This window comes from Physcomitrium patens, chromosome 16 (genome assembly GCF_059467195.1).
Source record: "Physcomitrium patens ecotype Gransden chromosome 16, ASM5946719v1, whole genome shotgun sequence".
NCBI classification, from domain to species: domain Eukaryota; kingdom Viridiplantae; phylum Streptophyta; class Bryopsida; order Funariales; family Funariaceae; genus Physcomitrium; species Physcomitrium patens.
The window spans coordinates 2,082,466-2,106,332 of record NC_143425.1 but is presented as its reverse complement, the minus strand read 5'-3'; the positions used below and the strand labels follow the sequence as shown (position 1 = coordinate 2,106,332).

The window sequence follows — 23,867 nt, the reverse complement described above, 5'->3', positions numbered from 1 at the left end:
CCTTTAGAAGATTACTTCTTGCTTCTTCAAAGTTTTGTAGACCTTCTTAAATCTAATTCAATTTATAACACCTTTATATGACACATTTGACCACTCTATCATAGTTTTTGCATCAAATAAATGTTAATAAATTATTCACTTATTCCTTTGAAGTATTTATTTGAAAAAAGATATTATAATAAGTCACTATCAACCAAACTTCCAAAACATTTAAAACAAGTAAATCATTTAATATCTTTAAAGTTGTAATATTGATGACATTTAAAAATATTCATGTCAAAATAATAATAATAATAATAAAGTACAATAAATTAAAATAAATGTTTCTGGTGGAGGTAGCAATTATTATTCTCCAAAACAACACGAAACTTGTACTTACAAACTCCGCATATATATACATTTATATATATACATATATATATATATATCTACATATATATATATATATATCTACATGTATACAAATTTGTACTTTGTGACTGACTTTATGTTCATTTCTGTGTTCAATTGCACCAGACAGGTTAACTTCAGTCTTTCAGAAGTATGATTCAGTATCTCACATACATTTAACATCTGACTGTTCAATTATCAACAAGAAGTACAACACTGAACACTGTACAGTAGTAAATCACGAAGTATTCGTCTATGGGCTGCAGCCCTTGCATGGAAGAAATCGGTTGCTTCCACAGCAACTCCATAGAGAGCTATCACAGACGATCATTGGAATATCAGATGCTTAGGAACTGTGTTCAGATAATAATTCAAATCAGTTACTGCTCAGACAAGAAACTGTGTCAGACTGTGCACCATGCATTGCTATGTGTGGTGCATATCTTGCCTGCCATGCAGCCTATATTGAACATCACCCCTAACGTTCGTTCTCATCACTGTGAACGTAGATGTACTTATACACAGCAGTTATTGCCATCGAATACAGTTCGTTTTGTTTATCCCTCACCTGTACTGGCTGGACTGTTTCGTGTTCGATGAGTTTTTGACTCTTGGTAACAGCCTACACTCCGCTGGTGATGGCAGATTCCTTCTGCATAAAATGAACTCTGTTCGACCATGTAGAAGAGCTCCTCCTTATCGTAGCACTGGGCATCTTTGGCACTTGTCTTTGTTTTACAACATTCAAGCATACAATTGACAATGGTCAAATTGCCCTTAATATTTACACTAGGGTTTGTCTTCAGATAGTCCAGAGAAACTCAAACCCTTAAGCCGAGCTATGGTAGTGTTTGACACTGTTGGAACCTTGTTCAAAGTAAAGAGCACAAATGGTAGATCAGTTTGAATCAAAAGTTCAATCGCACCTGCAAGGTTGCACACCTGAATAGTAAAAACGTGAATTCGATCTGGACCCAAAATGAGGAAATATTGGAGACTACTCTCTTTTAGAAATCCAAGGAAGGTTCGGAAGTTGCAGTAGCTCTCAAGCTCGGCAGGGCAGAAGCTTTTGGCGGCCACTGCGAATGTTTGAGGAAGAAGAAGCCTGAAGTTTTTGTCACCACTGACGTCTGCCGATCAACAATGGTTCTTGTTCTCTTTAGCATCTCAGCACGTAATACTAAGAGCATCGGGGTAACTATCGTAGTAAACTCGAAAGCGTCTCCCGAATCCCTGTTCAAAGTTTGCTGATCTCGACAAAATTCTGCTGTCATCATTGTGAACCGCACTCGAAAACACGAATGCTAAAATTCGAACCGCAGAAGAGTTTTGCATATCCTGCCAAATTCCCGGCTCAAAGGAAACACACAAGCACCCCACGTGGAATGACTACAGTTTCAAATGCTACGCAATCGCCATCAAGCCTTAAAGCCTAAGCCTGAAACAAAATCATGGTAAAGGTACGCCGCTTTATCGTACCTCACGGACACAGTGAGACAGAGCTTGAGTTTAAGTTCTTACAGGCAGCATTGAACTCGGGGTTTTAAAATTTCTCAAGGGCTGTAGAATTCCTTGCAAGAGGAAACGAGACACACGACTTGTCATGACGAACACCCGGCCCTTGTATTGCTACGAATGCTCAGGGGACCACATTCAAGGATAATAAATGAGGGTTTGATGCTTGGATGCTTGACTGCATTGGGTTGAGAGATGGGGTCCAGATAGCTTGGATGTACACAGTCTTAGAAAGAATAAGGCCACAGTTACCACCTCAAGTTTGTCCTTGGTACCGTACTCTTAAAACCCTTAAATCGGTTGACAGAACCCACTTCTAACAAACCAAGGCTCACCCGTGTACACGAGAGTGTGCATTTGTTATCATATAGAGGCTGAGTGTTCATCATGCTATGAGGTCTGTCTCACTTCTTCTACCACATGTTCAAGTGTGCAAGAAAATTTCCCTGTTCATATTTTTTGCGTCTGCGTTGAATAGCTCCTAGCGGATAGGTTATCTGTGGAGGAGTGCAGATGGACATGCAGGGTTTTTGATGAATTCAATAGCTTTCTTAGGTGGGTCGTGGTGGGTGTGATTAGGACATGAGCATGGCATGGAATGAGTTGTTGCAGTAATTAGCTGTCTGAAATGTCCTGGCATGCAGAGATTGTTGCAGGGCACTTCAATGAAAGACTTGAATGGGTGTTTATGGGGTTTATTGTTACACGAACATTTCCAATGTCCAATTCTTCTAGATGCGTGGTATAGGCCCTAGTTCTGACGCCCAGGTTGATGGGATTTTTTTCCCTCTCCCCTGTTGAAGGTTACGTGCGTTGGATAGCGAATTCTCGTAAAGAAACCACACCTGCAAAAGCAACATCTGTTTCTTTGACATTCTACAATACCGACTCAATAGAAGCTTAGCCGATTCTTATACTATTGAGAGAGCACATAATTCATGCATTTTGATGGCGGCTTTGGGGGAGCGGAAGGCTGGAACGTCACCAAATTCTCCTTTTGAGGAGGAAAACGAGCTTGTAGACGGAATGGAGCTTCGAGTGGCTCTGAGGAGCTGGACTCTGACAGAAGCACTAGCTTTGAGGACAAGCTCAACACCAGTAGCGACTCTGACCATAGCTCCCAACCTTCTCAGGTCTGTACTGCTGCATTTTGAAACAAAACAAGGGCTTCTTATTTGTGACACTATGCACGACCTCACTCGCGTGAATACCATGAAATAGATGCTGGCCACTTAAAAAATTATGTTTAGCAGCAGATTCCACAGTACTCTATTGAGATGCGCTATCGCTGATTGAAGCTTACTGTGATTGTCAACTGGTAATTATTTGTGATGTACTTAAACTGATGCAATAGTGTGAGCGTGAAATTGTTCAGGAGATCGTGAATGTCGACTTTGAGTATTTTGATCCAAAGCCAGACGATTTTCATGGTGTTAAGGCATTGCTGCGCACTTGCCTGGATGTGGAAACGTGGGATATCAGTGATTTTGCGGATTTAATATTGGCAGACAACTGTGAGCACTGTCGTAAAGGCTTATGAGGATGTGAGACCCACCGCACTTCTAACTGCTCTTAACATCGGCCGCTATCAGGCTGGGATCCTGGAAGCATTCCCTTAACGATTCCGTGAGTTATAATAAGTCCAGGTTGATTCTTTCCTTTTGCAGTGAAAGCTCAGTCTTTTTTCTTTCCTAATGATGTGTGATTTAGGCCCTTTTTTCTTATTCTTTTTCTAAGATTTTCTATTTAGAGGTATCGTATAGTTCTTATAAAAATAACAACCTGTAGTGATCATGTTGGAAAGTTGAAAGACAAACATTAGCTCTTAAAACACATTTTTCATGTGTAGAAACTGAGTATCTAGAACCAGAGGGTTCTCTTACAGAAATTTGGTTGCATGGATGCAGAAATGCAGTTTTATGGCGAAGATTTACAAATGTTTGCGAATTAAGAGCGCACATAAAGCTGAATCTGCTTTAGTGGAGGACTTTTGGGGTAAACAAGCAAATGTGGTCGCTCTTCTAATAAGTGAACGGTTGGGAATTATGCGCCTCTTGACTTGGCTCCTCCTCTTTACCGCAGTCTTTTTGAGGAGATTTTGTGGATTACAGAAGATGAGGTAGGATTAACTTGTTTGGTTTGAAACTCTACTGGTATTTGTGTCTAGTTGTAACCTTTGCTCCGGGAGCGGTCTGATGTAATGGAAGCGGGAGTCTTAATGAATGTTCACTTCCAGTCTTCTCAGCAGAAGCACAAGGAAGAGTTGGAAGCTATTAGAGAGCTCATATATATATATATATATATATATAGATACATATTGAGAACCGAGGATGAGATTCTGCACGAGGTATTCGCTTCATTGTATTGTGTTGAGAAATTGGGATATCTGTATCTCAGTCTGAAATTTCATGTTTTACATATTTGACGCAATCACCTGAATTCATGGGGAGGACTCTTGTGGAAGTGATGTCTTTCATTTTCAGCTGCATGCGTATCGCCGCTAATATCATTATAAGGATGATTTCGTGAATTACATGTCATGATTTTGTTGTAGATGTTGTGAAAATGTCTTTCCGATATGACTTAGTTTACAATGGCTGCAGCTATGTTCGTGGTCATTCACCTTTCCGTCAACAGGAGAGGCACGACAGATTAATGCCTCTCCAGAATATGGTGTTTGTAATGAACTGCTTCTTAAAGTTCTCAAAGATATTGATGCTGTGATTCCGTTTAGTTTGATTACAGAGATGCAATCAAAATGAATGTGAAATTTCTGGACAGTTAACAAAATGGAGAATTGTGTGTTTGATTCAGTAGAAGGATGTACTACGGTAGTGATGCCCGTGGATGCAAAATACGAAGACAAATCTTAAGAAGAGTTGAAGTAGCGTCTCGAATCGAAGGATCTCGTCAACGAATGTGTTGGTTGTGCCCTCTGAGGTCTAGTACTTCAACAGCATCTTTCCATGAACTTGCTTGTCAATCCAACAGTGACTTATTTTTGTCTCAATCATTTCCAGGATTGTATTTATTGAAGTGTATCCTTTATTGTCTCAAATATTACAATGCATAGATCAGTCAGAAATGCGAAACGTTACTGTGACCCAAGTACTTTGATGAAGTGATCAGGTATTTGGAAAACCCTCTACTTACATGCAGTTTTCCAGGTGCTACGGTATTCTGTAAGCTGTCGCTGAACCTATTATCGTAGATCATATCTCCAGAATGCTTTTGTTTTCTTTGGATCTCCAATGTCATGCAGTTTTTCTTCACGGTTTTTAATGCCTGTGGGGAACGAAATAGACGATCTGTTCATGTACATTTGGGTCCGCAGTTCTTTGTGCTAAAACTTAGGCAAACGCACGGTATTTCATTCTTATTTTCAGAAAGTCACTTGATTTGATTTGAAGCACAATGAGCTTCTAGCTCAAGATTCCTGTTATCAGCTTCAACTCCGAAGCGCACATGCAACCAAATGTGGCTGGAAAACATGACTGCGAAGAAGACTCGGAGGCTCAACTTCAAACACCAACTAACTGTCATGTTATGGCAGTTTGAATGAAACCAATACCTCTTCTCCCTATTTCTCAATCCAAAAATCATGCTTTTTGTTTGAATCTTCATTTTGTGCAACTTGTGAGGATGGAAAAGACCCATGTGTCTCTAAGTGCATCCGACGTAAGCACCGATCTTTCTTAAAGGTGAAAATGAAGTGAAAAACTAGGGAAGTTCTTGTTAGTGAAAAGTTGTTACTCTTTTTTTAAAAAATATCTATTCCAGACCCCCAACTTTTGCATACGGACTACAGCATTTCAAAGCTAATTTATCTTTGATTTGTAGTAAAAGTAGTAACGAGTGAAAAAAGAGGGTAAGAAAAGAAGATAAAGGTCTTTAAAGTCTTTAAATAAAACCTTTAAAATTCTTTGTAGCATCTATGCTGCGATTTTTTTATACGTATATTTCTGATTAGAAAATAAGAAGTATTGTATTGGGATTGTATTTTTTTTAAATATAGCACTATGATTTACATTAGACTTAGTTGAAGACTTAGTTGAAAGAAAGATTGATTGAATTTAGAGAATTTTGTAAAAAAGAGGGTAAATGAGTTATTTGTTGCAACCTTAACAATTATATGTTGTAAAATATCTTTTCTTTTTGAAATTATGCCTTGATTGTATTTAATTTTTTTTATCATATGAATAAGAAAAAAAAACATTATAAGAGTGGGATATTAGTTAAGAAATGCATTATTTCTATGTTTAATTTTTAATATTTATTTTTTATCTTTTCTTCACAAAATTAAAATTGGTTTCTTGGTTACAAAACCACTAATAATAGAATTTAGGTACTGCCTATGCAACCTTAATTTTTTCTCTTACAATCACAACTTGCTGTTCATTTGACACATTTTTTAGTTTTTTTAATTCCAATTAAAAAATTGTCAATATTTTAAATAATTATTTTAAAATTATATAAATTTTTTATATAATTTTAATAAGAAAATAAAATAAAATAAAATAAAAGTTATGGTAGTAGTAGCAAAAATTGTGATATTATTAATAATATTTTAGAATTATTCATAGTTTTTAAAAATTAAGTAATTAATTATATAATAATTTTTTTAGGACTATATTTTGTTTTATACAAATGCAACATATTCATTTTTTCAAATAATATATACACTTGATTTTATATTATAAAATTATTAATTATGGATGATTAATGTTTTTTTTTTTAAAAGAAAAAGCAAAAGAAATCTCATCCATACAAAAAATTATGATTATAATAGCATTGATTTTGATTTATCAAGCTATAAATACAAAAGTGCATCAATTCCATATATGAATCTTATTTATTATCTTTATTATTAGCTAATACACAATTGTAATATCATTTTTTGTAAGCATAAATATTTGTTTTTTCATAATACTAAATATAAAATCTTCATACAATATATATATATATATATATATATATATTTCTTTACATACAATTATGAAATTTATATCTTTATACAACCATATCTTATATATTTATATTAATACAATACATACTATTATGAATATACATGTATATTGTAAGAATTAATTATATATTTTAGGATTTGAGAAAATTAAAATCAATTATTGGATTGGTCTACATTTAATACATTTTATACTGTAGTTTATAATAGTTGGCCTTGAAGTTTATCATGAATATTTGCACATGTACGTTTTATTAGAAATTTGTGTCACTGGTATTTAAAAGAAATTTCTGGTGACACTAATAATAATGATATTTTGCAATAAATTTTAGGTATTAATTTTCACCAGTAGTATCTTATTATTAAACATTTTAATATCCTTGTAACAAACAAACAAGCACCATTGCAAAGACCTTGACATGGAGAAAAATTTGTCAATAGTATGAAAAAATAACAAATTTAAATTAGATTTTTCATAAAACTATCTTATATAAATAAAAATTCTTATTAATGAATAATAAACCATAATAAAATAAAATAAAATAATATTATATTATATTATATATATATATGTATATATATATATATATATGTTAAAATTTAATTAGTAAAACTTATATAATAAATTTCTTCTTTCTTTATGTGTGTTTTTATTTACAACATACAAAGAAATTATATTTATTTTCTGATAGACATCAAAAGTTTATATGTATTAAAACTTTAAATTTATACAGTAAATTTTCTTTTAAAATATTGATTTTTTATTCATTCCATAAAATTTTTAACCTAAAAATATATAAAATAATAAAAAAATAAGATGTAAAAAAAAATATCAATTAGAGATGGAGTTGATTTTATGAATCATTTATATGTTATGATTTCATACATAATACGTTTTTTAAATTAAAAAAAATTACTCATAAAATGAAGATCTAAAAAGTATATAATTTAATTTATAAATATATAAATATATTTAATTATATATCCTAATATAGAATTAGTTGGTTGCAGTAGGTATAAATATCAAAAAATAATATATTAATATATAGAAATAATCACCAAAACTATTTTAAAGAGTAAATATAATATATCTGTATATGTAGCCTATTGCAATAATTCAAATGACATAAGTTTATTTGAAAAAGTACAAAAAGAATAATAGTAATGTTTGTTTATTGATAATTTTTTCAAAACTTGTATTTATTAATTAATTCATTTTAAAAAAAATTTAAATAATTGAGGTTTATTTTTTTAAGAAAATCCAAAAGAAAGATATTTTTATAAAAAATATTATCCATATTAAATTTAGAATTTAGAATTGCTTCAAAAAAATTTAAAAATATATACTTATATATTTTTATTACTTATTATATCAATTATAAAGTTTATAATTTTATTATATAAGTTTTTTTGTATGAAAAAATGTAATAAAATTCTAAAAGAAGATTCGAAGTTTTTAATAAAAATATTTGTAATTATAAAAAGAACAAATAGATGACCATTATATAAAAATAATAAATTTTCTTTTATATACATATCTATGTATTTTTTCTTGTATGTAGTTTAAAAAGAATACATACATACATACATATATACATACATATATATATATATATACACACACACACATACACACATATATATATATATATATATATATATATATATATATATTCTTATAAAATTAATACTTTAATTTTATATATGTTGATATAAATAAAAATATTTAATAATTTTTTAATAGATATATATATTATAAAAATAAATATTTTCTAGTTGTCATTCTTATATCACAATTAATTATATAATTATATAGAGCATAGCAATATTATTTGATTATTAGAAGAAATCTTTAATATCTTTTGCAAATCCAAAAACAACTATTTTTTAGCTATTTAAGTTGTAACAAGGCACTAAGTGAGTCTCTTCAAATAAGGCTTATAAGAGATGGACAATATTCTCTTGTCTATACAAATCATCTTTTTAAGTTTCTTATCTATTTGTGTGTTATTATTTGTTTATTTCTATTAAATACACTTTATTTTACTTTCATCTTTTTACTATTTTTTACTTCTTTAATTGCACTTAAGATTAGTTGATACTTTATTTTGTTCAACTGTAAGATCAATAAATTATTTTATTTTATAAAATACTATGTGTATTATCTTGTTGAATTATATTTATTTATTTGGTTGAAAAAATTAATTTTTATGATATCTTAGGTAATAATATAGAATATATGATGATACAATAGACTATTTAATTACTTGTGTATTTGCATAAATTTTATAGTATTTTGAATCTTCACATAGTAGTTGTATCAAAATTAATTTTAATTAAATAGATAAAAAAAGATACAAAAGTATTGTCTTATATTATTATTTTTTAAGTTTAAAATTAATTAAAAATAAGAAAAATATATTAAAATAAAAATGTGCTTATTATAAGAAATTTTATATATTTGTATAAATATTTTTTAAATATCTATTAATATAGATATTGTGCTAAAAAACTTTAGTTAGCACTAGAATGTACTAATAAATAAAGTCATTATTAAAAATAAGTATTGATGTGTATTTATAATAGTTTATAAACCTGGAAATTAATAAAAATTTAGAACTATAGATTTTCAATAAGCTTTGATTTGACATCACAAAAACTTAGACCTCCACCAAAAGCCATACATTTGATATAAATATTAGAATATCTTTTAGAATTGATGTTATAGCATTATATTTCACCTTAGACATTGTCAAGGACATAAATCTCAAAGAAAGAGAATCCTCAATGCACTCTTCTATCACTGAAGAAAACTAGAAAGTCACTCAAAAGGTGATGTAATATTAACAAGAATGGCTATTGCCAAAAATAAAAAGACTAGAAAGACTTAAAACAAGACTAAGACTAGAAAGGTGTTGACAAGAGTGAAGAAGGCTTCACTCTTACCTCCATATATACTATCTAACTGAGAGCTATGTGGCGATGTCTTATAGGACCTCCAACATGTGTTGACTTTGCTAGCTACATGTCTTATCTTGTAAGGCAAGTTATCTATGTATGTGCCACGTAGTTGACTTGTTCTACAAGCTACTATATAGAGATAACTTGTTCTACAAGGTACTAATACATGATTAGTATTTTGGCCAAGTTTCCAACCTACAAATACATCTAAAGTCCAAACTACATCTATGAAGCTTCTAGGAAGCTTTTCTAGAAGACTTTATGAAATTATTCTATATTTATCTACTTCTACTTAATCATATAAGTAACTATTGAGATAAATGTATATATCTGTGATATTATCCTCCATTCTAGCGACGAGTTCCACGAGGAGTGGTCTTTATATATTGACGAAGTCTAAGATGCAGCAAATTGTATTTGCTACATACTCTGATATTTGCTCTCTTTGAAGATGGTTGATAGGTCTTTTCAACCATTTATAGTATTCCATACCAAAGCGAGAGACCACCCTATTATTTAATCATTCTTGAGGCCTTCATAACTTCCTTCAAATAAAATATTTGGAACATTGTTAAGACTTATTCCTATCTCATATAAAATATCTAAACATCGGGAGTCTCTTCCAAGGTCGTGATACCAAACACGTTGTATCTCGCCATCTATTTGAAGAAAAATATGTTATTCTTGAGGATCTTCATCTCAATTCTGTCGTCTTGAAGGTTGTGACAATTGCAGTGTCTTATCTGGTAAGTCCGCAAATGAAATCTCTTGACTTGAATCTGCTGGTTGTTGGAGCTCCATGTCATCACAAATACACAGAAGCTATAATAAAAGATAGAAGGTAGAATATTATTTTTCTTTGATCTTGTTTCTTTTATAGCAAAGGTTTGCTATTTTTCATCTTAGTTTTGATGGATGTCATTGATGAAAGACTTCAACTTTCTTTGTTGCATTTACAAGATTCTTTGATGGCTCCCGTGTGCATTCACTACTATCATATCCATGCCAATGATCAAGATATTCCGACCTATTTCAGCGCCACCTTGAGTCTAAGACTTCTTCCACCTCAAATTCTTAATTATTATCTACTTCTATAGGAAGAGGTGGCATTTGTCTTCTTCCCAAGATATTCTATATCTTATACAGTTCCAAAAGAGAGACATAAAATACAAGGTGGATCTTCATAGACTCCAATGTCGTGTTGCAACACGACTATATGGTGAAAATATAAATGGAAAAGATTTATTAATATTTAGTCATCTTGGATATTAGAAGTAGTGGCCAATTCCAGTGCCAATATTCAAGGGCTAGTTAATGTCATCCCATTGCAAGTTGTACCACTAAACGTGACAACCACATATGCTTCACTGGCGTCATTGAACCAAGAACCCTTTGTACCAACGAGACGACGAGGATTATTTTCTAACCCTACATAGAACAAGCCTAATGGTATATACTAGTGGAAACACCCAATATGCCTGATGGAGGTGCAAGAAGACCACTTTGTTGTTTCCATTGTAGACAAATTGGTCATTATGCTAGTAAATGTCCCAATCCCAGAGTCAGTGACAATTATGCACCAGTGAGTGGAAATAGCAAACAATCGGGGCATACTTATCGACAATGTAATGCTCCGTTCAAATTCAATAATCAGGCTCAGTAGATTCAAAGCCAAGGAAAAATTGATGGGATGAATATAGGTCCTCAAGATTCTCCAATAAATTGGATGAAATAAGTCCGAGCCGTTCTTACAAGGAGTTGGCAAAAGAAAAAAGGACCAATTCAATATTCGGGTGAGTTTGATGTGAAGGGCCAATTTGACTCAATTACGGGGACATCCAATCGAGGTCCTGTTATGGGCCTCTTACCAAGTATGATACTTGACTCGATTGGGCAACCCAATGAGGTTCCGAATACGGAGGCTTTGGTTCCATTTCAAGTTGTTTTGTTCTCTATTCCATTTCGAGGAAACGTCCTTTTCATGGAAAGATCCTCTTAGAGGCGAGAATTCCATGGAGGCGGGTTTGCTATTCCAATTTGGAATCCAGGGCGGAAGAATAGGGGACCTCACGGTGTCGTAATACATGAAGTCTTGCTTGAGAATGCTCCAAGCACCTGACTGTAGAAAGAAGAATAGAAATTATAAGAACAAAATCTTAATTCTAATAGAATACTAATTAAACTCTAATTAGATTATAATAATATTAAGCAAGCTTCAATCAAATTTAAAAAAACCTCAAGAAATTTCAAACAAACAATAAGAATTCTTAAAGAAATATTACAAAGATCACAAATATCACTCAAATACATCTCAATTCAATCTTAATTTAATTCTAGTTAAAATCTTATTGAACTTTATTTAAACTTTAGGCCAAACCTAATTAAATCTTAAATCCTAATAAAATCCTAAACCCTAAAATCAAATCCTAAATAAATCTTAAACCAAATCCCAACCAAATCTTAACCCAAATTCTAACCAAATCTTAACCAAACCCTAATCTAAATCCTAAATCCTAAACCAAATCCTAATTCAAATCCTAAATCCTAAACCAAATCCTAATTCAATTCCTAAATCCTAAATCAAATCCTAATCCAAATCCTAAATCCTAAACCAAATCCTAATCCAAACCCTAAATAAAATCCTAACCAAATCCTAAACCAATTCCTAAATTGAATCCAAAACAAATCTTAAATCAAACCCCAAATAAAATCCTAATCAAATCCTAAAAAAAATTCTAATACAAATCCTAAATTCTAAACCAAATCCTAACCAAACCCTAAATCCTAAATCAAATCCTAATCAAATCCTAAATCCTAAATCAAATCCTAATTCAAATCCTAAACCTTAAATCCTAAACCCTAAATCAAATCCTAATTCAAATCCTAAACCTTAAATCCTAAACCAAACTCTAACCAAATCCTAATCCAAATCCTAAACCCTAATCCAAACCTTAACTAAATCTTAAATCCTAAATCAAATCGTAACCAAACCCTAATCCAAATCCTAAATCCTAAATCGAACCCTAAACCAAATCCTAACCAAATCCTAAACCAAACCCTAGTAATTCCTATAATAGATTTAAACCTCAATAAATAATGAATAAACCATTGATCTTAACTCAAACTTTGCATACTTCAAAAAAAATAAGTTAAAAACAAGCACAAAAAATTTGAAAATGATCAGAGTTACCAAATTGACAATAACCTCAAAAATGTGTTCGGGTGTTGGCCGGCCTCCTTCTCCAATCTTGATGCCAATCTTCCAGAGCTAATATCTCTTTTTTGCACTGCTCGATTGATCTCAAAATTCTCATACACATAAAAAATCAAGTCTAATATCCTGTTACATAAGTTTCACTCCAATCCAACTAGTATATTGCAAAAAAGCTTAAAAACTCCCACTAGACCTAAAATTCTATTTTCTGAGATCTTGACCCACTTAAACCTCAATATCCTTCAATTCAAGTATTAGATCGAGCTCAAATTTACAACACATATTAAACACAACTATAATCATAAACCGAAAATTTTTCACTTGTAGATCTATTACAAAACTCTTAAAATCACTCAAAATGTAAACCTTGTTTTATTTCATAAAACCCAAGTCATCCGAACCAAACCTTAACTTTGCAAAGCTCTTACAAAGTCGTTACAACTCCAAATCACCCAAAATTAATGCCCATAGAAACCCTATCCAATCTTCTATCAAACCCCATTCTCCAATCTACCAAAGAGTCCTGGAGTCGTCGTCGAGACTTAGTTTTGTGCCTCAAGGTCTGATTTCGACCTTGGTTCATAACTGGCCCTCTCCAGGTATCAACATCTAGTTTTTTTTTTAAGTAATTTTTACTAGAATTTACTCTTAACTTCCTCCTAAAGATCTCTATATCATTTTTTTTTCCAATCTACCTTATTTTGTCTTATTTTTGGCCCTACAAAGTAAGTAGAAGCTATTTTTTTCTAAAAGTGCAGCATTACTACTAAAAGTTTTACTACCTTCCTATCTTTTATGCATATTTTTCTATCTTTTCTTTTAACTTGGCTCTTCTATAATAAGATCCATATTATCATCTTTCACCATATAGTCGTGTTACAACATGACAATGGAGTTAAAGGAGAAGAGATGAAAAAAAAGTGGGTATTTGGAGATCGGGATTTTGGAATCGGAGAGCTAGCTTCAAGCTCCTTCGAAAGGTGTAGAATTGGATCTCATTGGGTTTGGGAGGACTTTTGCAATCATTGCTAAAAGCCAGTGTTTGTATTGGTGATTTGGGTTTTTTTTTGCAATAAAGTTAAGGCTAATACTCTTGATTGTTTTGTGAAATTGGAGGAACTTCTGCGGTTGAAATTTAGAGGTGTCTAAAGGGTTGAGTATGCCGAGTGCATGCAAAAGTTTTTGTTAATATGACAGAACAGATAGATGATATTTGACCATTAGTATAAAGAGGTATCGGAAGTTACCAGATTGGAGTTGTTTAGGATTTCTATAATATCTAGAAATCTACCAGTTGGAATAAGATGACTTTTGGTGTGGTAAGTCGAGGACTTTTAAGTGGTGGTCAAGATACATCAGTTTGGATTTATGACATTTTCTTGCAATCTGTAAGTTAGATTGGATTGAAACTTCTTGAGCATTTAGAAGACTTGTAAAGACACTAGTGGTAGAAGTTTACAACAATCGGACAGTCAGATTGAGAATTACAACTTGCCGAAACTTGCTGTCTAAGATTAGGATTAAAAAAATGAAATAAAAATAAAAATAAAAATAAAAATAAAATAAAAAATAAAACTAACAAATAATAAAAGATTTTGTACTTATAATATCTTGAAGTTATTAAAAATAGTATTTTTAAGCATTTTGTATTGGAATTAAGCTTTTACATTGAAATCCAAAATAGTTTGTATTTAGATGGTTGAAATCCACTAGCCTACCTAAATACTTGCAAAACATTGTTTTATCTTCCACAACCAGATCCCCACTGTGTTCTCAAGCAAGATATCACATTATACGACACTAGTAGATGTAAGTGATAGGCAACAGGATTGATTTGTTCACAAATAGGAAAAGGTTACAACCTACGATAATCTAATTTATCACAAGGATGAGTAGTCTTGATATTACGACGAAGTAAACATACCTAATTATCCATATTATATTGTAGTTGTTCCTTGCGTTAGGCATATATATTGCTCTTTTATCGTTCTTGAGCTTCTTTTAATTGTATCTTTATTGTTGTATGTAGCTCTAACAAGCTATTTGTTAAATCTTCTGCCACAAAATTATCAACTTTTGAAAAGTCAAAAGTATCAAGACATGGATGATAACCATAATTGGTAAAGAAAGGTGTTTGTTGAGTGGAAGAATGTACCAAATTATTATATGTAAACTCTGCCAATGGCAAAAGAGTTGTCCAATCATCTTGATGATAGTTGATGGTATATCTCAAATACTGCTCCAAAACTTGATTTACTCGTTTCGTTTGTCCATCAGTTTGAGGATGAAAACTTGAAAAAAGCTTTATATCTACCTTTAGAATCTTAAATAGGACTCTTCAAAATCTTGACACAAATTAAGTCTCCCTATCTGATATAATATCCTTTAGTAATCCATGATAGCGATAGATATTGTCAATAAAAAGCTTAGCTATTTTTTCACTTGTGATAGATTTTGTACATAGTAAAAAATATGCCATCTTGGTAAAACGATCTACTATCACGAATATAGAATCATAAGAATCTGAGATTAGAAGATCCGTGATGAAATCCATAGAAATAAAAGACCATGGTTGTTTTGGAATATGTAACAGCTGAAGAAGTCCGTAAGGTCAATGACAAGGAGTTTTTGATCTTAACCAAACATCACAAGATTATACAAAATCATTGATTGCCTTTCACATTTGCAGCCACCAAAAATCCTTAGATATTAGTTCTAAAGTTTTATTGTACCCAAAATGTCCTACTGCTAGAAAGTCATGACGAGCTTGAAGATCACATAATCGAGCTTCAACTTCTAGAACATATAGGCATCTCTCAAAATATAGTAGATTATTCTTGAATTTAAACTTGGAAGTATCATGGAACTTGGAAGAAGCATCTTTAATATCTTAAATAAGAGGATCAGAGGACATGCTTGATTGAATTTGCTTCACAAATATTGAATCAACAATCAATGTTGATTTTATAGCTCGAAGATAAAAATGCTCGGGTTTTAAGAAAATTGATCTTTGTTGATCAAAAGATGCATCTCCTTCTTTTGGTGCAAGATAAGAACGTCTAGAAAGAGCGTCTAATAGATCTTATTATTTTTTGGGTCAATAAGTGATCTTGAAATTGAATCTAGATAAAGTCATGTTCCAATGAGCTTGATGACAATTCAAGACATGTATTGACATGAAGTACTTGAGGTTCTTGTGGTCTATATATATGATAACTAGACTTAAGGTACCTTCTAAATAATGATGGCATTCTTGAAATGAATCCATGATTGCAAGGAGCTCTTTATCATGGATCTCATCATCAATCTCGAATGCTGAAAATTTCCTGCAATGGAAAGTTACTAGGTGGAATTTATCATCTGTTCTCATTTGTGACAATGTGGCACCTATAGCAAAATTTGACGTGTCTGTTTTCATAAAAAATACTTTGGAAAAGTCAACACAATATAAGATTGGTGTAAAAATAAACTCCTTCTTTAAAGCATCAAATGATGCTTGTGCTTCTTTATTCCACTCAAGTTTGTTTTTACAAGTCAAACGTATTGGAGCTGCAACTTGAGAAAAATTCTTGATGAAGATTCTATAGTAATTAGCAAAGCCCAAAAAGCATTGCACATCTTGTACTATTCTTGAAATCTTCCAATCTATGATAGTTTGAACCTTCTTGGGATCCATCATAAGGCCATCATTCAAAATAATGTATCCTAAAAAGTCAACTTGAGTAGTGTGGAATACACACTTTTCCAACTTGGCATATAATCCTGCATCTCTAAATTTCTTTAACAGGGGACGAACATGAAGCTTGTGTTCTTTTGTGTTCTTAGAGTAGATTAAAATATCGTCTTAATAGCAAACAATGAAATCATCTAAAAATTCATGAAAAACATCATTCATAAGATGTTGAAAAGCACCCGGTGCATTTGTGAGTCCAAAAGGCATGATATTATATTCAAAATATCCATACCTAGTTCAAAAAGTTGTCTTCTATTTATCTCCTTCTTTGATACGAACTAAGTTATATGCTCCTTGTAGATCTATTTTGGTATAGATCTTTGCTTGATTGAGTTGGTCTAGAAGTTCTGAAATCAAAGGCAAAGGATACCTATTTTTGATGGTGATCTTGTTGAGTCCTTGATAATCTACGTAGAGATCTATCTTTCTTCTTCACAAATAAGATAGGAACTACGGTTGAAGATTTAGAATGGCGTATGAAGTTCTTTGCCAAATTCTCATCAATGTATTCCTTTAATGTAGCCAACTCATTCTACGATAAGCTATAGATTGATTCAAATGGTGATTGAGTTCCTTCTTGTAGATCAATTGAACAATCATAAGGTCGATGCTTAAGTGAATATTTGCATTTTTTTTTTGAAAAATGTCTTGGAATTCTTAATATTGGTTAGGAATACCACTCAACATTGTTTCACCATTAGAAATGAATATAGCATATATAACAAAAGATAATCATTCTTTTGTAGTATACATAAAAGCTTTTGTAACTACTAGTAAAGATTTGGACGTATTGGACTTACATACTTTTACTTTACTAATGCAATCTTGGATTATACTTTTAAGAAAGTTAAGGTTACGAGAAATCCAATCTATTTAAAGATTATATTTTTCTAGGGATGATAATCCTAAAATAACTAGATTAGAGGGAGATTTTATTATATTAAATATTACTATGCTATTATGATATTTAATTGCTACATCTGAAGGAATAGTTTCAAGGATAACATTTTCAAAAGACAACGAATGACCATCTATGATTTCTACATGTACGAATTTAACTTTCTTTACTAAAGGTAATTTTTAATTTTTAGCAAAATCTTTGTCTATAAAACATACTGAGGCTCTTGAATATAATAAGGCAAAGACTTTGTGATTATTAGGTCCTAAATATTCTTCTATTATAAAATAAAGTGAGGGATCTGAAGAGATGATAGGACCTTCACTAGGTGTTGCACATGATTCCAGCCGCACGATCCCTATTATAGTTGGAAAAACTTATTTTTTGACATATTATCTTCTTTGGTAATTATGCTCCTTATTTTGTAATTACGTTACTTTGTTGGACAATATTTAGTAGTATCTTTAGCTTCTTTATAATATAAATACAATCCCTCTTGGCAACATCGAGTCTTTTCCTGCTTTGTAAGAGATTTAAAATGTATCATATTAATTTGTATTGGTTCTAGCTTTGACAAATACGTTTTAGAAAACTTGAGAGATGTCGCTGTCATATTATGTGCTTTCCTGCTTGAGAACGAACCAGGCATCTGGTTGTAGAAGGTAGTATGGAAATTCACTAATATTCAAGCAGTCTATTGATTTTTGACTGTTGGAATAGAAACGATCACAAGAATATACCGTAAATCTATACGGATGTCCTTCGACTGCTCGCCGAAATTCTTTTTGCCCCAACCGGTAGGTCTCTAGATGTTACAGAGAACCCCGAATAATCCAATCTGCTAATCTCCGATATTGCTTCATACTCACGACCTTGTATCCACTAACTTTCTTGTTAGATTAACCCAAAAATTTTCATTCACTCTCCATACTCAATCCTATAGACACCTTTTTAATTCTTCAATCACAGACGTAACTTTGATTTCACAAAATAGTCAAGAGTAATCACACCCACTTCATTAAAATTCTGATTCACTAGTACAACACTGACTTTCAGCAACGATTGCCTCAGTCTTCCCAAAACCCTATGAAGAAAAAAAAACCCTAATTCTCTGTCTTTTTTTTTCCGAAGCATGAAGCTAGCTCTCCTCCCTTCAAACCCTAATTCTCTCCCTTTTTTTCATTTCTTAACCTATCCTTCCCTTTAACCCTAATTCTCTCCTCTTTCAAACCCTAATCTCTGAATTTCTTCAATCTTCTGTCTTAGATCCGAAATTGGCTCCGCCGTCAGAGCTTTCTCCTCCATTTTTTTTACCTTTTAAAAGGTTCTTTTTTCAGTAACAACGTTCCTTGAAATGGCATAGAGAATAAGACAGCCTGAAACGGAATCGAAACCCCCATAATCGAGACCACATTGAGTCGCCTGACCAAATCAGGTTTCATATTGGCTAAGAGGCCCGTAGTAAGACCTGGATGTTCCCGTAATTGGATCAAATTGGTCCTTCGCATCAGCCTCACTCAGTCATCGATTTAGTCCTTTTGATTTTGTTGACTCCCACTATTGGACTCGAACGGAGCATTTCGTTACTAGTAAGTATACCCTGACCGACTGTGACGGGGTGTCTAAACTGGCCCCTGAATATTGGCACTGGAATCAATCGTTGCTCCCAATATTCGAGGTAACTGAAAATTAATAAAAGTCCCCTTTCTTTATATTTTCACGGTATACTCATATTACAACATGCCATCCACCTCCTCTGAACCTGTGCATCCTTCGGTATGCACCAATTTATCCAATTACTATTTGGTTTATAATATATTCTCTACGTCTTTGTCCAGTTCGTCTTCATCACCTTCATTATCCAAATCACTTTCATCATCTTGCAATGTACCTAACTTGCGTAATTCTCCTTCAATATTATATAATCTTTTTTTTTTCTTTTCTTTTAAAATCATCAATTTTCTTATACATAATATTTCCATTCTCCAAAATACCAATAAAACTTGCATCAAAGACACCTTCATCTCGCGAGAGTACCTCCTCTTTTGCACCTCCATAATCTCGCTTTATAGTGGTACCTCACCAAAATCCTTAAATCCTTCAACAATCTTTGGCAATGGTTTTTCCCTCAACCTATCTCGATTCCGTTCAAGGTTAGGAGATATTGTTAGAAATTGTACAGCTTTCCTCTCATCTTCGCTACATATCCTTGCATAAGCAAAACCATCGTCAAGTACTTTTGTTTCCATCCGTGTTGCCATAATATAAGGTTGTCCTAAAATCAATGGATAAGACATTGTATCTTGAACAAATAAATGTTGCTCCGTTGCAACATCTCCAATCCGAATTTTGATATCTGGACAAACTCCATATAATTCGCCCCGTGTGTTATTAGCTGCTCGTATTGTCCATCCATGTTCCATATCAATTGGCCATTTTTGCTTCTTATAAAGATCTTTAGACATGAGATTTATTTCAGAACCATGATCGACTAAAGCAACAATTGGTTCTTCTATATCTCTTACTTTCACCAATACCTCAGTAGTTGCCCTTGTCCAATGCTATCAAGTATAATGGCTCAAAGTTTCCATTTCCTTATCACTATAAACTTCGAAACGTACTCGTTGATTATACCCATTCTTTTCATTTGTTGATTGCTTGTAACTAATATCAACCTCTGCTTCATGTTTATATATTCTTACATCAATAGCATGACTGATTCTAGTTTTTCCCATTAATTGCCTCTTTTGCTTAATGCTGTCAATGATAAAATCATGAAACTCCTTCTTTGCAATTCCCAAAACTTCTTTCAATGTAAATTCCATCTTAGCATTTAATATACGTTCTTCCAACACCCCTTTCAAATTTGTTGCCGCTTCAATGTCAGAAAGTAGCTTATAAGCAATTGATTTGCCATTATCTTTTGTCTCCTTTGTTTTTTCTCCCAATGATGCTGAGGTATCCTTTACAGGCAATTCTTGTGAAGCTGCCTCCCGAGCCTTGTCTCCTCGAGTTTGCCTCTTAGAAGAATTTCCTTCTCTAGTATTATCAAAATTTCCTCGTCTCTTTTCTTCCATCAAAGCTTCATGTTGGCTCTTAGCAATATATGCATGAACTGAAAGAGACTCAACAGGATCCTCCCAACCTGTTCTACCTCGTATTGTAGCTGCAGTCCTCAATAACGCTTCTCGAGGTAATTTCCCTTCTTGTATTGTAGAAATGGCAGAAGGCCAAAACTCACTAGTTTCGGTACTTCTGCCAAAGTCATCATCTACTCTAGCATCGTAACTTGCACTTTCTCATGCTGCTGTTTCATGCTCTTTTAAGTAATCTTGAACCAATGCTCTCATTCCTCCCTTGCCAAAATTAGTTTGAAGAAGATCCTCCCTATCTTTTAATGCTATCTTCCCATCTTTTCAGTAAATAATTCCTTGCCGTATCATATTATTAAATTCATTGCAATCTTTTCTAGTGTGTGAAGCGTCATCACACCAAATGCAACTTTGTACATATCCTTGTTTTGAAACATTCTTCAAATTTTTTGTAGAAGTATTCTCTTCAAGTCTTGCCAATTTGATTTGAAGATCTCGCATTCGTCGTATAATTTCTACCATTCCCATATCTGCTTTCTTTAATAAGGATGTCGAAGGTTGAACTGTAGGCATTGTTGGTGGTGTTGTACGTACTGGAGCTTTGGGTGCTTGTACTGTTTTCGAAATATTGCTCCTATCCTTCCTTCTTTCTCTTTTTGCAAGCAATCCTACGGCATCTTCAATGTTGTTGTCAATCCTTCATCTTCTTCTTTGTCTTCAAGAAGGAGTTCCAATTTTTCTTGCAATTCTTCATCAGCAGCTTGAAGAAATAGATCAACTTTGTTCGGCTCCAATGTCAATTTTTCTACCTTCGATAATTAAGAGTATTGCCTCTCAAATTCCCTTAATAGCTTTGTTGCTTGCAAATTCTTATTAGGCCATTTAATCCATTCCCTAAATAGCTTCTTAGTAACGCGATCAGTAACTTCCAAGAAATATTCGTCTTTCAATGCATGTAAGAAAACCTCCCATGAATTTTCATAATGATCCGTAATCGATGTAATATGGTCTCTTATCTCCAATATCGTAGTAAGTCCAAATTATTCAACTATTTTCTCCTCAGAAACCCGATTTAATTCTATTTCACGAACATAACATCTTGTATACCTTGAAATATTCCTTCCATCAAATTGATCAATTTTATTGACAACTGCTTGCAATGCTTTGGTTGCCAAAGCTTCTTTTCAATTATTGCTTTGCTATTGCTACATTGATAATGAAAAGGCATGAAACATACTAGCAATAGACGGATCCATGTGCATACCTTATTCTTTAGAAGAACCCCCACCAGAAACTCCTCCCAAAGATCCTTCAAATTTTTTATTTTCGTTCTCCATAAAAATAAAAATAAAATCAAACAAAATTCAATACCTTCCACCTCAAGCTTTCACGTCGGATTCACCACTTGTGTCATATTACGTACTTTCCTGCTTGAGAATGGGCCGGTGTCGTATTACGTGCTTTCTTGCTCGAGAACGCACCGGACACCTAGCTGAAGAAGGTAGTATGGAGATTCACGAATAGTCAAGCAGTCTATCAGTTTTTGACTGTTGGAATATAAACGACTGCAAGAATACATCGTAAATCTATATGGATGCCCTTCGACTGCTCGCCGAAGTCCTTTTTGTCCCAGCCGATAGGTCTCTAGACATTACAAAGAATCCCGAACAACCCAATCTGCTAATCTCCGATACCGCTTTATACTCACGATCTTGTATCCACTAACTGTCTCGTTAGATTAATCCAATAAATTTCATTCACTCCACATACTCAATCCTATAGACACCCTTTTAATTCTTCAATCATAGACGTAACTTCGATTTCACAAAACAGTCAAGAGTAATCACATCCACTTCATTAAAAATCCCCATTCACCATTACAACACTGACTTCAGGAACGATTGCCTCAGTCTTCCCAAAACCCTATGAAGAAAAATAACCCCAATCTCTGTCTTTTTTTCCCGCCCCGAAGCATTAAGCTAGCTCCCCGATCCTTCAAAAACCCCCCTAAAACTTTTTCTCTCCCCACTTTCCTTTCTTAACCTTAATTTTGAATTTCTTCAATCTTCCATCTTGGATCCAAAATTGGCTCCCGCCGTCAGAGCTAAGATCCAAAATTGGCTCTCGCCGTCAGAGCTTTCTCCTTCATTTTTTACCTTTAAGAGATCCTTTTACCGAAACGACGTTTCCGAAACGGCACAAAGGACGGAACAGCCTGAAACGGAATTGGAGCCCCGTAATCGGGACCACATTGAGTCGCCCGACCAATTCAGGTCTCATATTGGGTAAGAGTCTAGTAATAGACCCGGATGTTCGCGTAATTGGATCAAATTAGTCCTTCGCATGAGGTTGGCTGAGGCCCGTAGTAAGACCTGGATTTTTCCGTAATTAGACTGCATTGGGTTGCCCGACTAATTCAAGTCTCATATTGGGTATGAGGACTTGGATTGGATGTCTTGAAATTGGGTCCAATTGGCTCTTCAAACCAAGCTCACCCGTCGTTGAATTGGTCCTTTCCCCTTTTTTGCTGACTCCCGTTATTGGAATCGAACGGAGCATTTCAGTATGCCCCGGCTGCCTGTAACGGGGTGACTGACCTTGGCCTCCCAGTATTTGCACTGGAATTGGTCGTTGCTCCCAATATTCGAGGTAACTGAACATTAATAAAAGTCCTCTTTCTTTATATTTTCACAGTATACTCGTGTTACAACACGACATCTATCCCCTCTGAACCTATGCATCCTCCGGTATGCACCAATTTATCCAATTGCTATTTGATTTAGAATATATCCTCTACGTCTTTGTTCAGTTCGTCTTCGTCACCTTCATTATCCAAATCACTTTCATCTTCTTGTTGCCGAATCTCTATACCTTCATTAACGTCTTCTATATTCATCTCCGCGTATCTTTGTTTAAATATTTTAACTCGCTTCCCTGCAATTGGTATTTTCAATTTTGTACCATTTAACTCCCGTAATGAGTAAGTCACATTATCATATGGTCCAAATGTTACTATATATGGTCCAAACCAACGTATAGAACAAATGTTACTATATATGGTCCAAACCAACGTTTTAAAAATTTCCGCAAAGTACTATGTT

At 33.3% G+C, this 23,867-nt stretch overlaps 1 protein-coding gene across 13 annotated transcripts; it reads left to right on the top strand.

Moving 5' to 3' along the window:
- The first annotated feature begins 911 nt into the window (after positions 1-911).
- On the top strand, positions 912-6,034 carry LOC112293252 (uncharacterized). Of its 13 annotated transcripts, none has more exons than XM_090256673.1 (6): positions 912-1,850; positions 2,550-3,038; positions 3,281-4,024; positions 4,720-4,845; positions 5,035-5,087; positions 5,292-6,034. In XM_090256673.1, coding segments are annotated over exons 3-6 (399 nt in total). In that variant the 5' UTR covers positions 912-1,850; positions 2,550-3,038; positions 3,281-3,806; the 3' UTR covers positions 5,294-6,034. The 13 variants fall into 13 exon arrangements, 4 of the variants coding, with proteins under 4 accessions (XP_090112799.1, XP_090112798.1, XP_090112800.1 ...); XM_090256674.1 differs by having other exon boundaries at positions 918-1,850; positions 5,073-5,087; positions 5,292-5,838; XM_090256672.1 differs by having other exon boundaries at positions 913-1,850; positions 5,035-6,034.
- Positions 6,035-23,867: the final 17,833 nt, after the last annotated feature.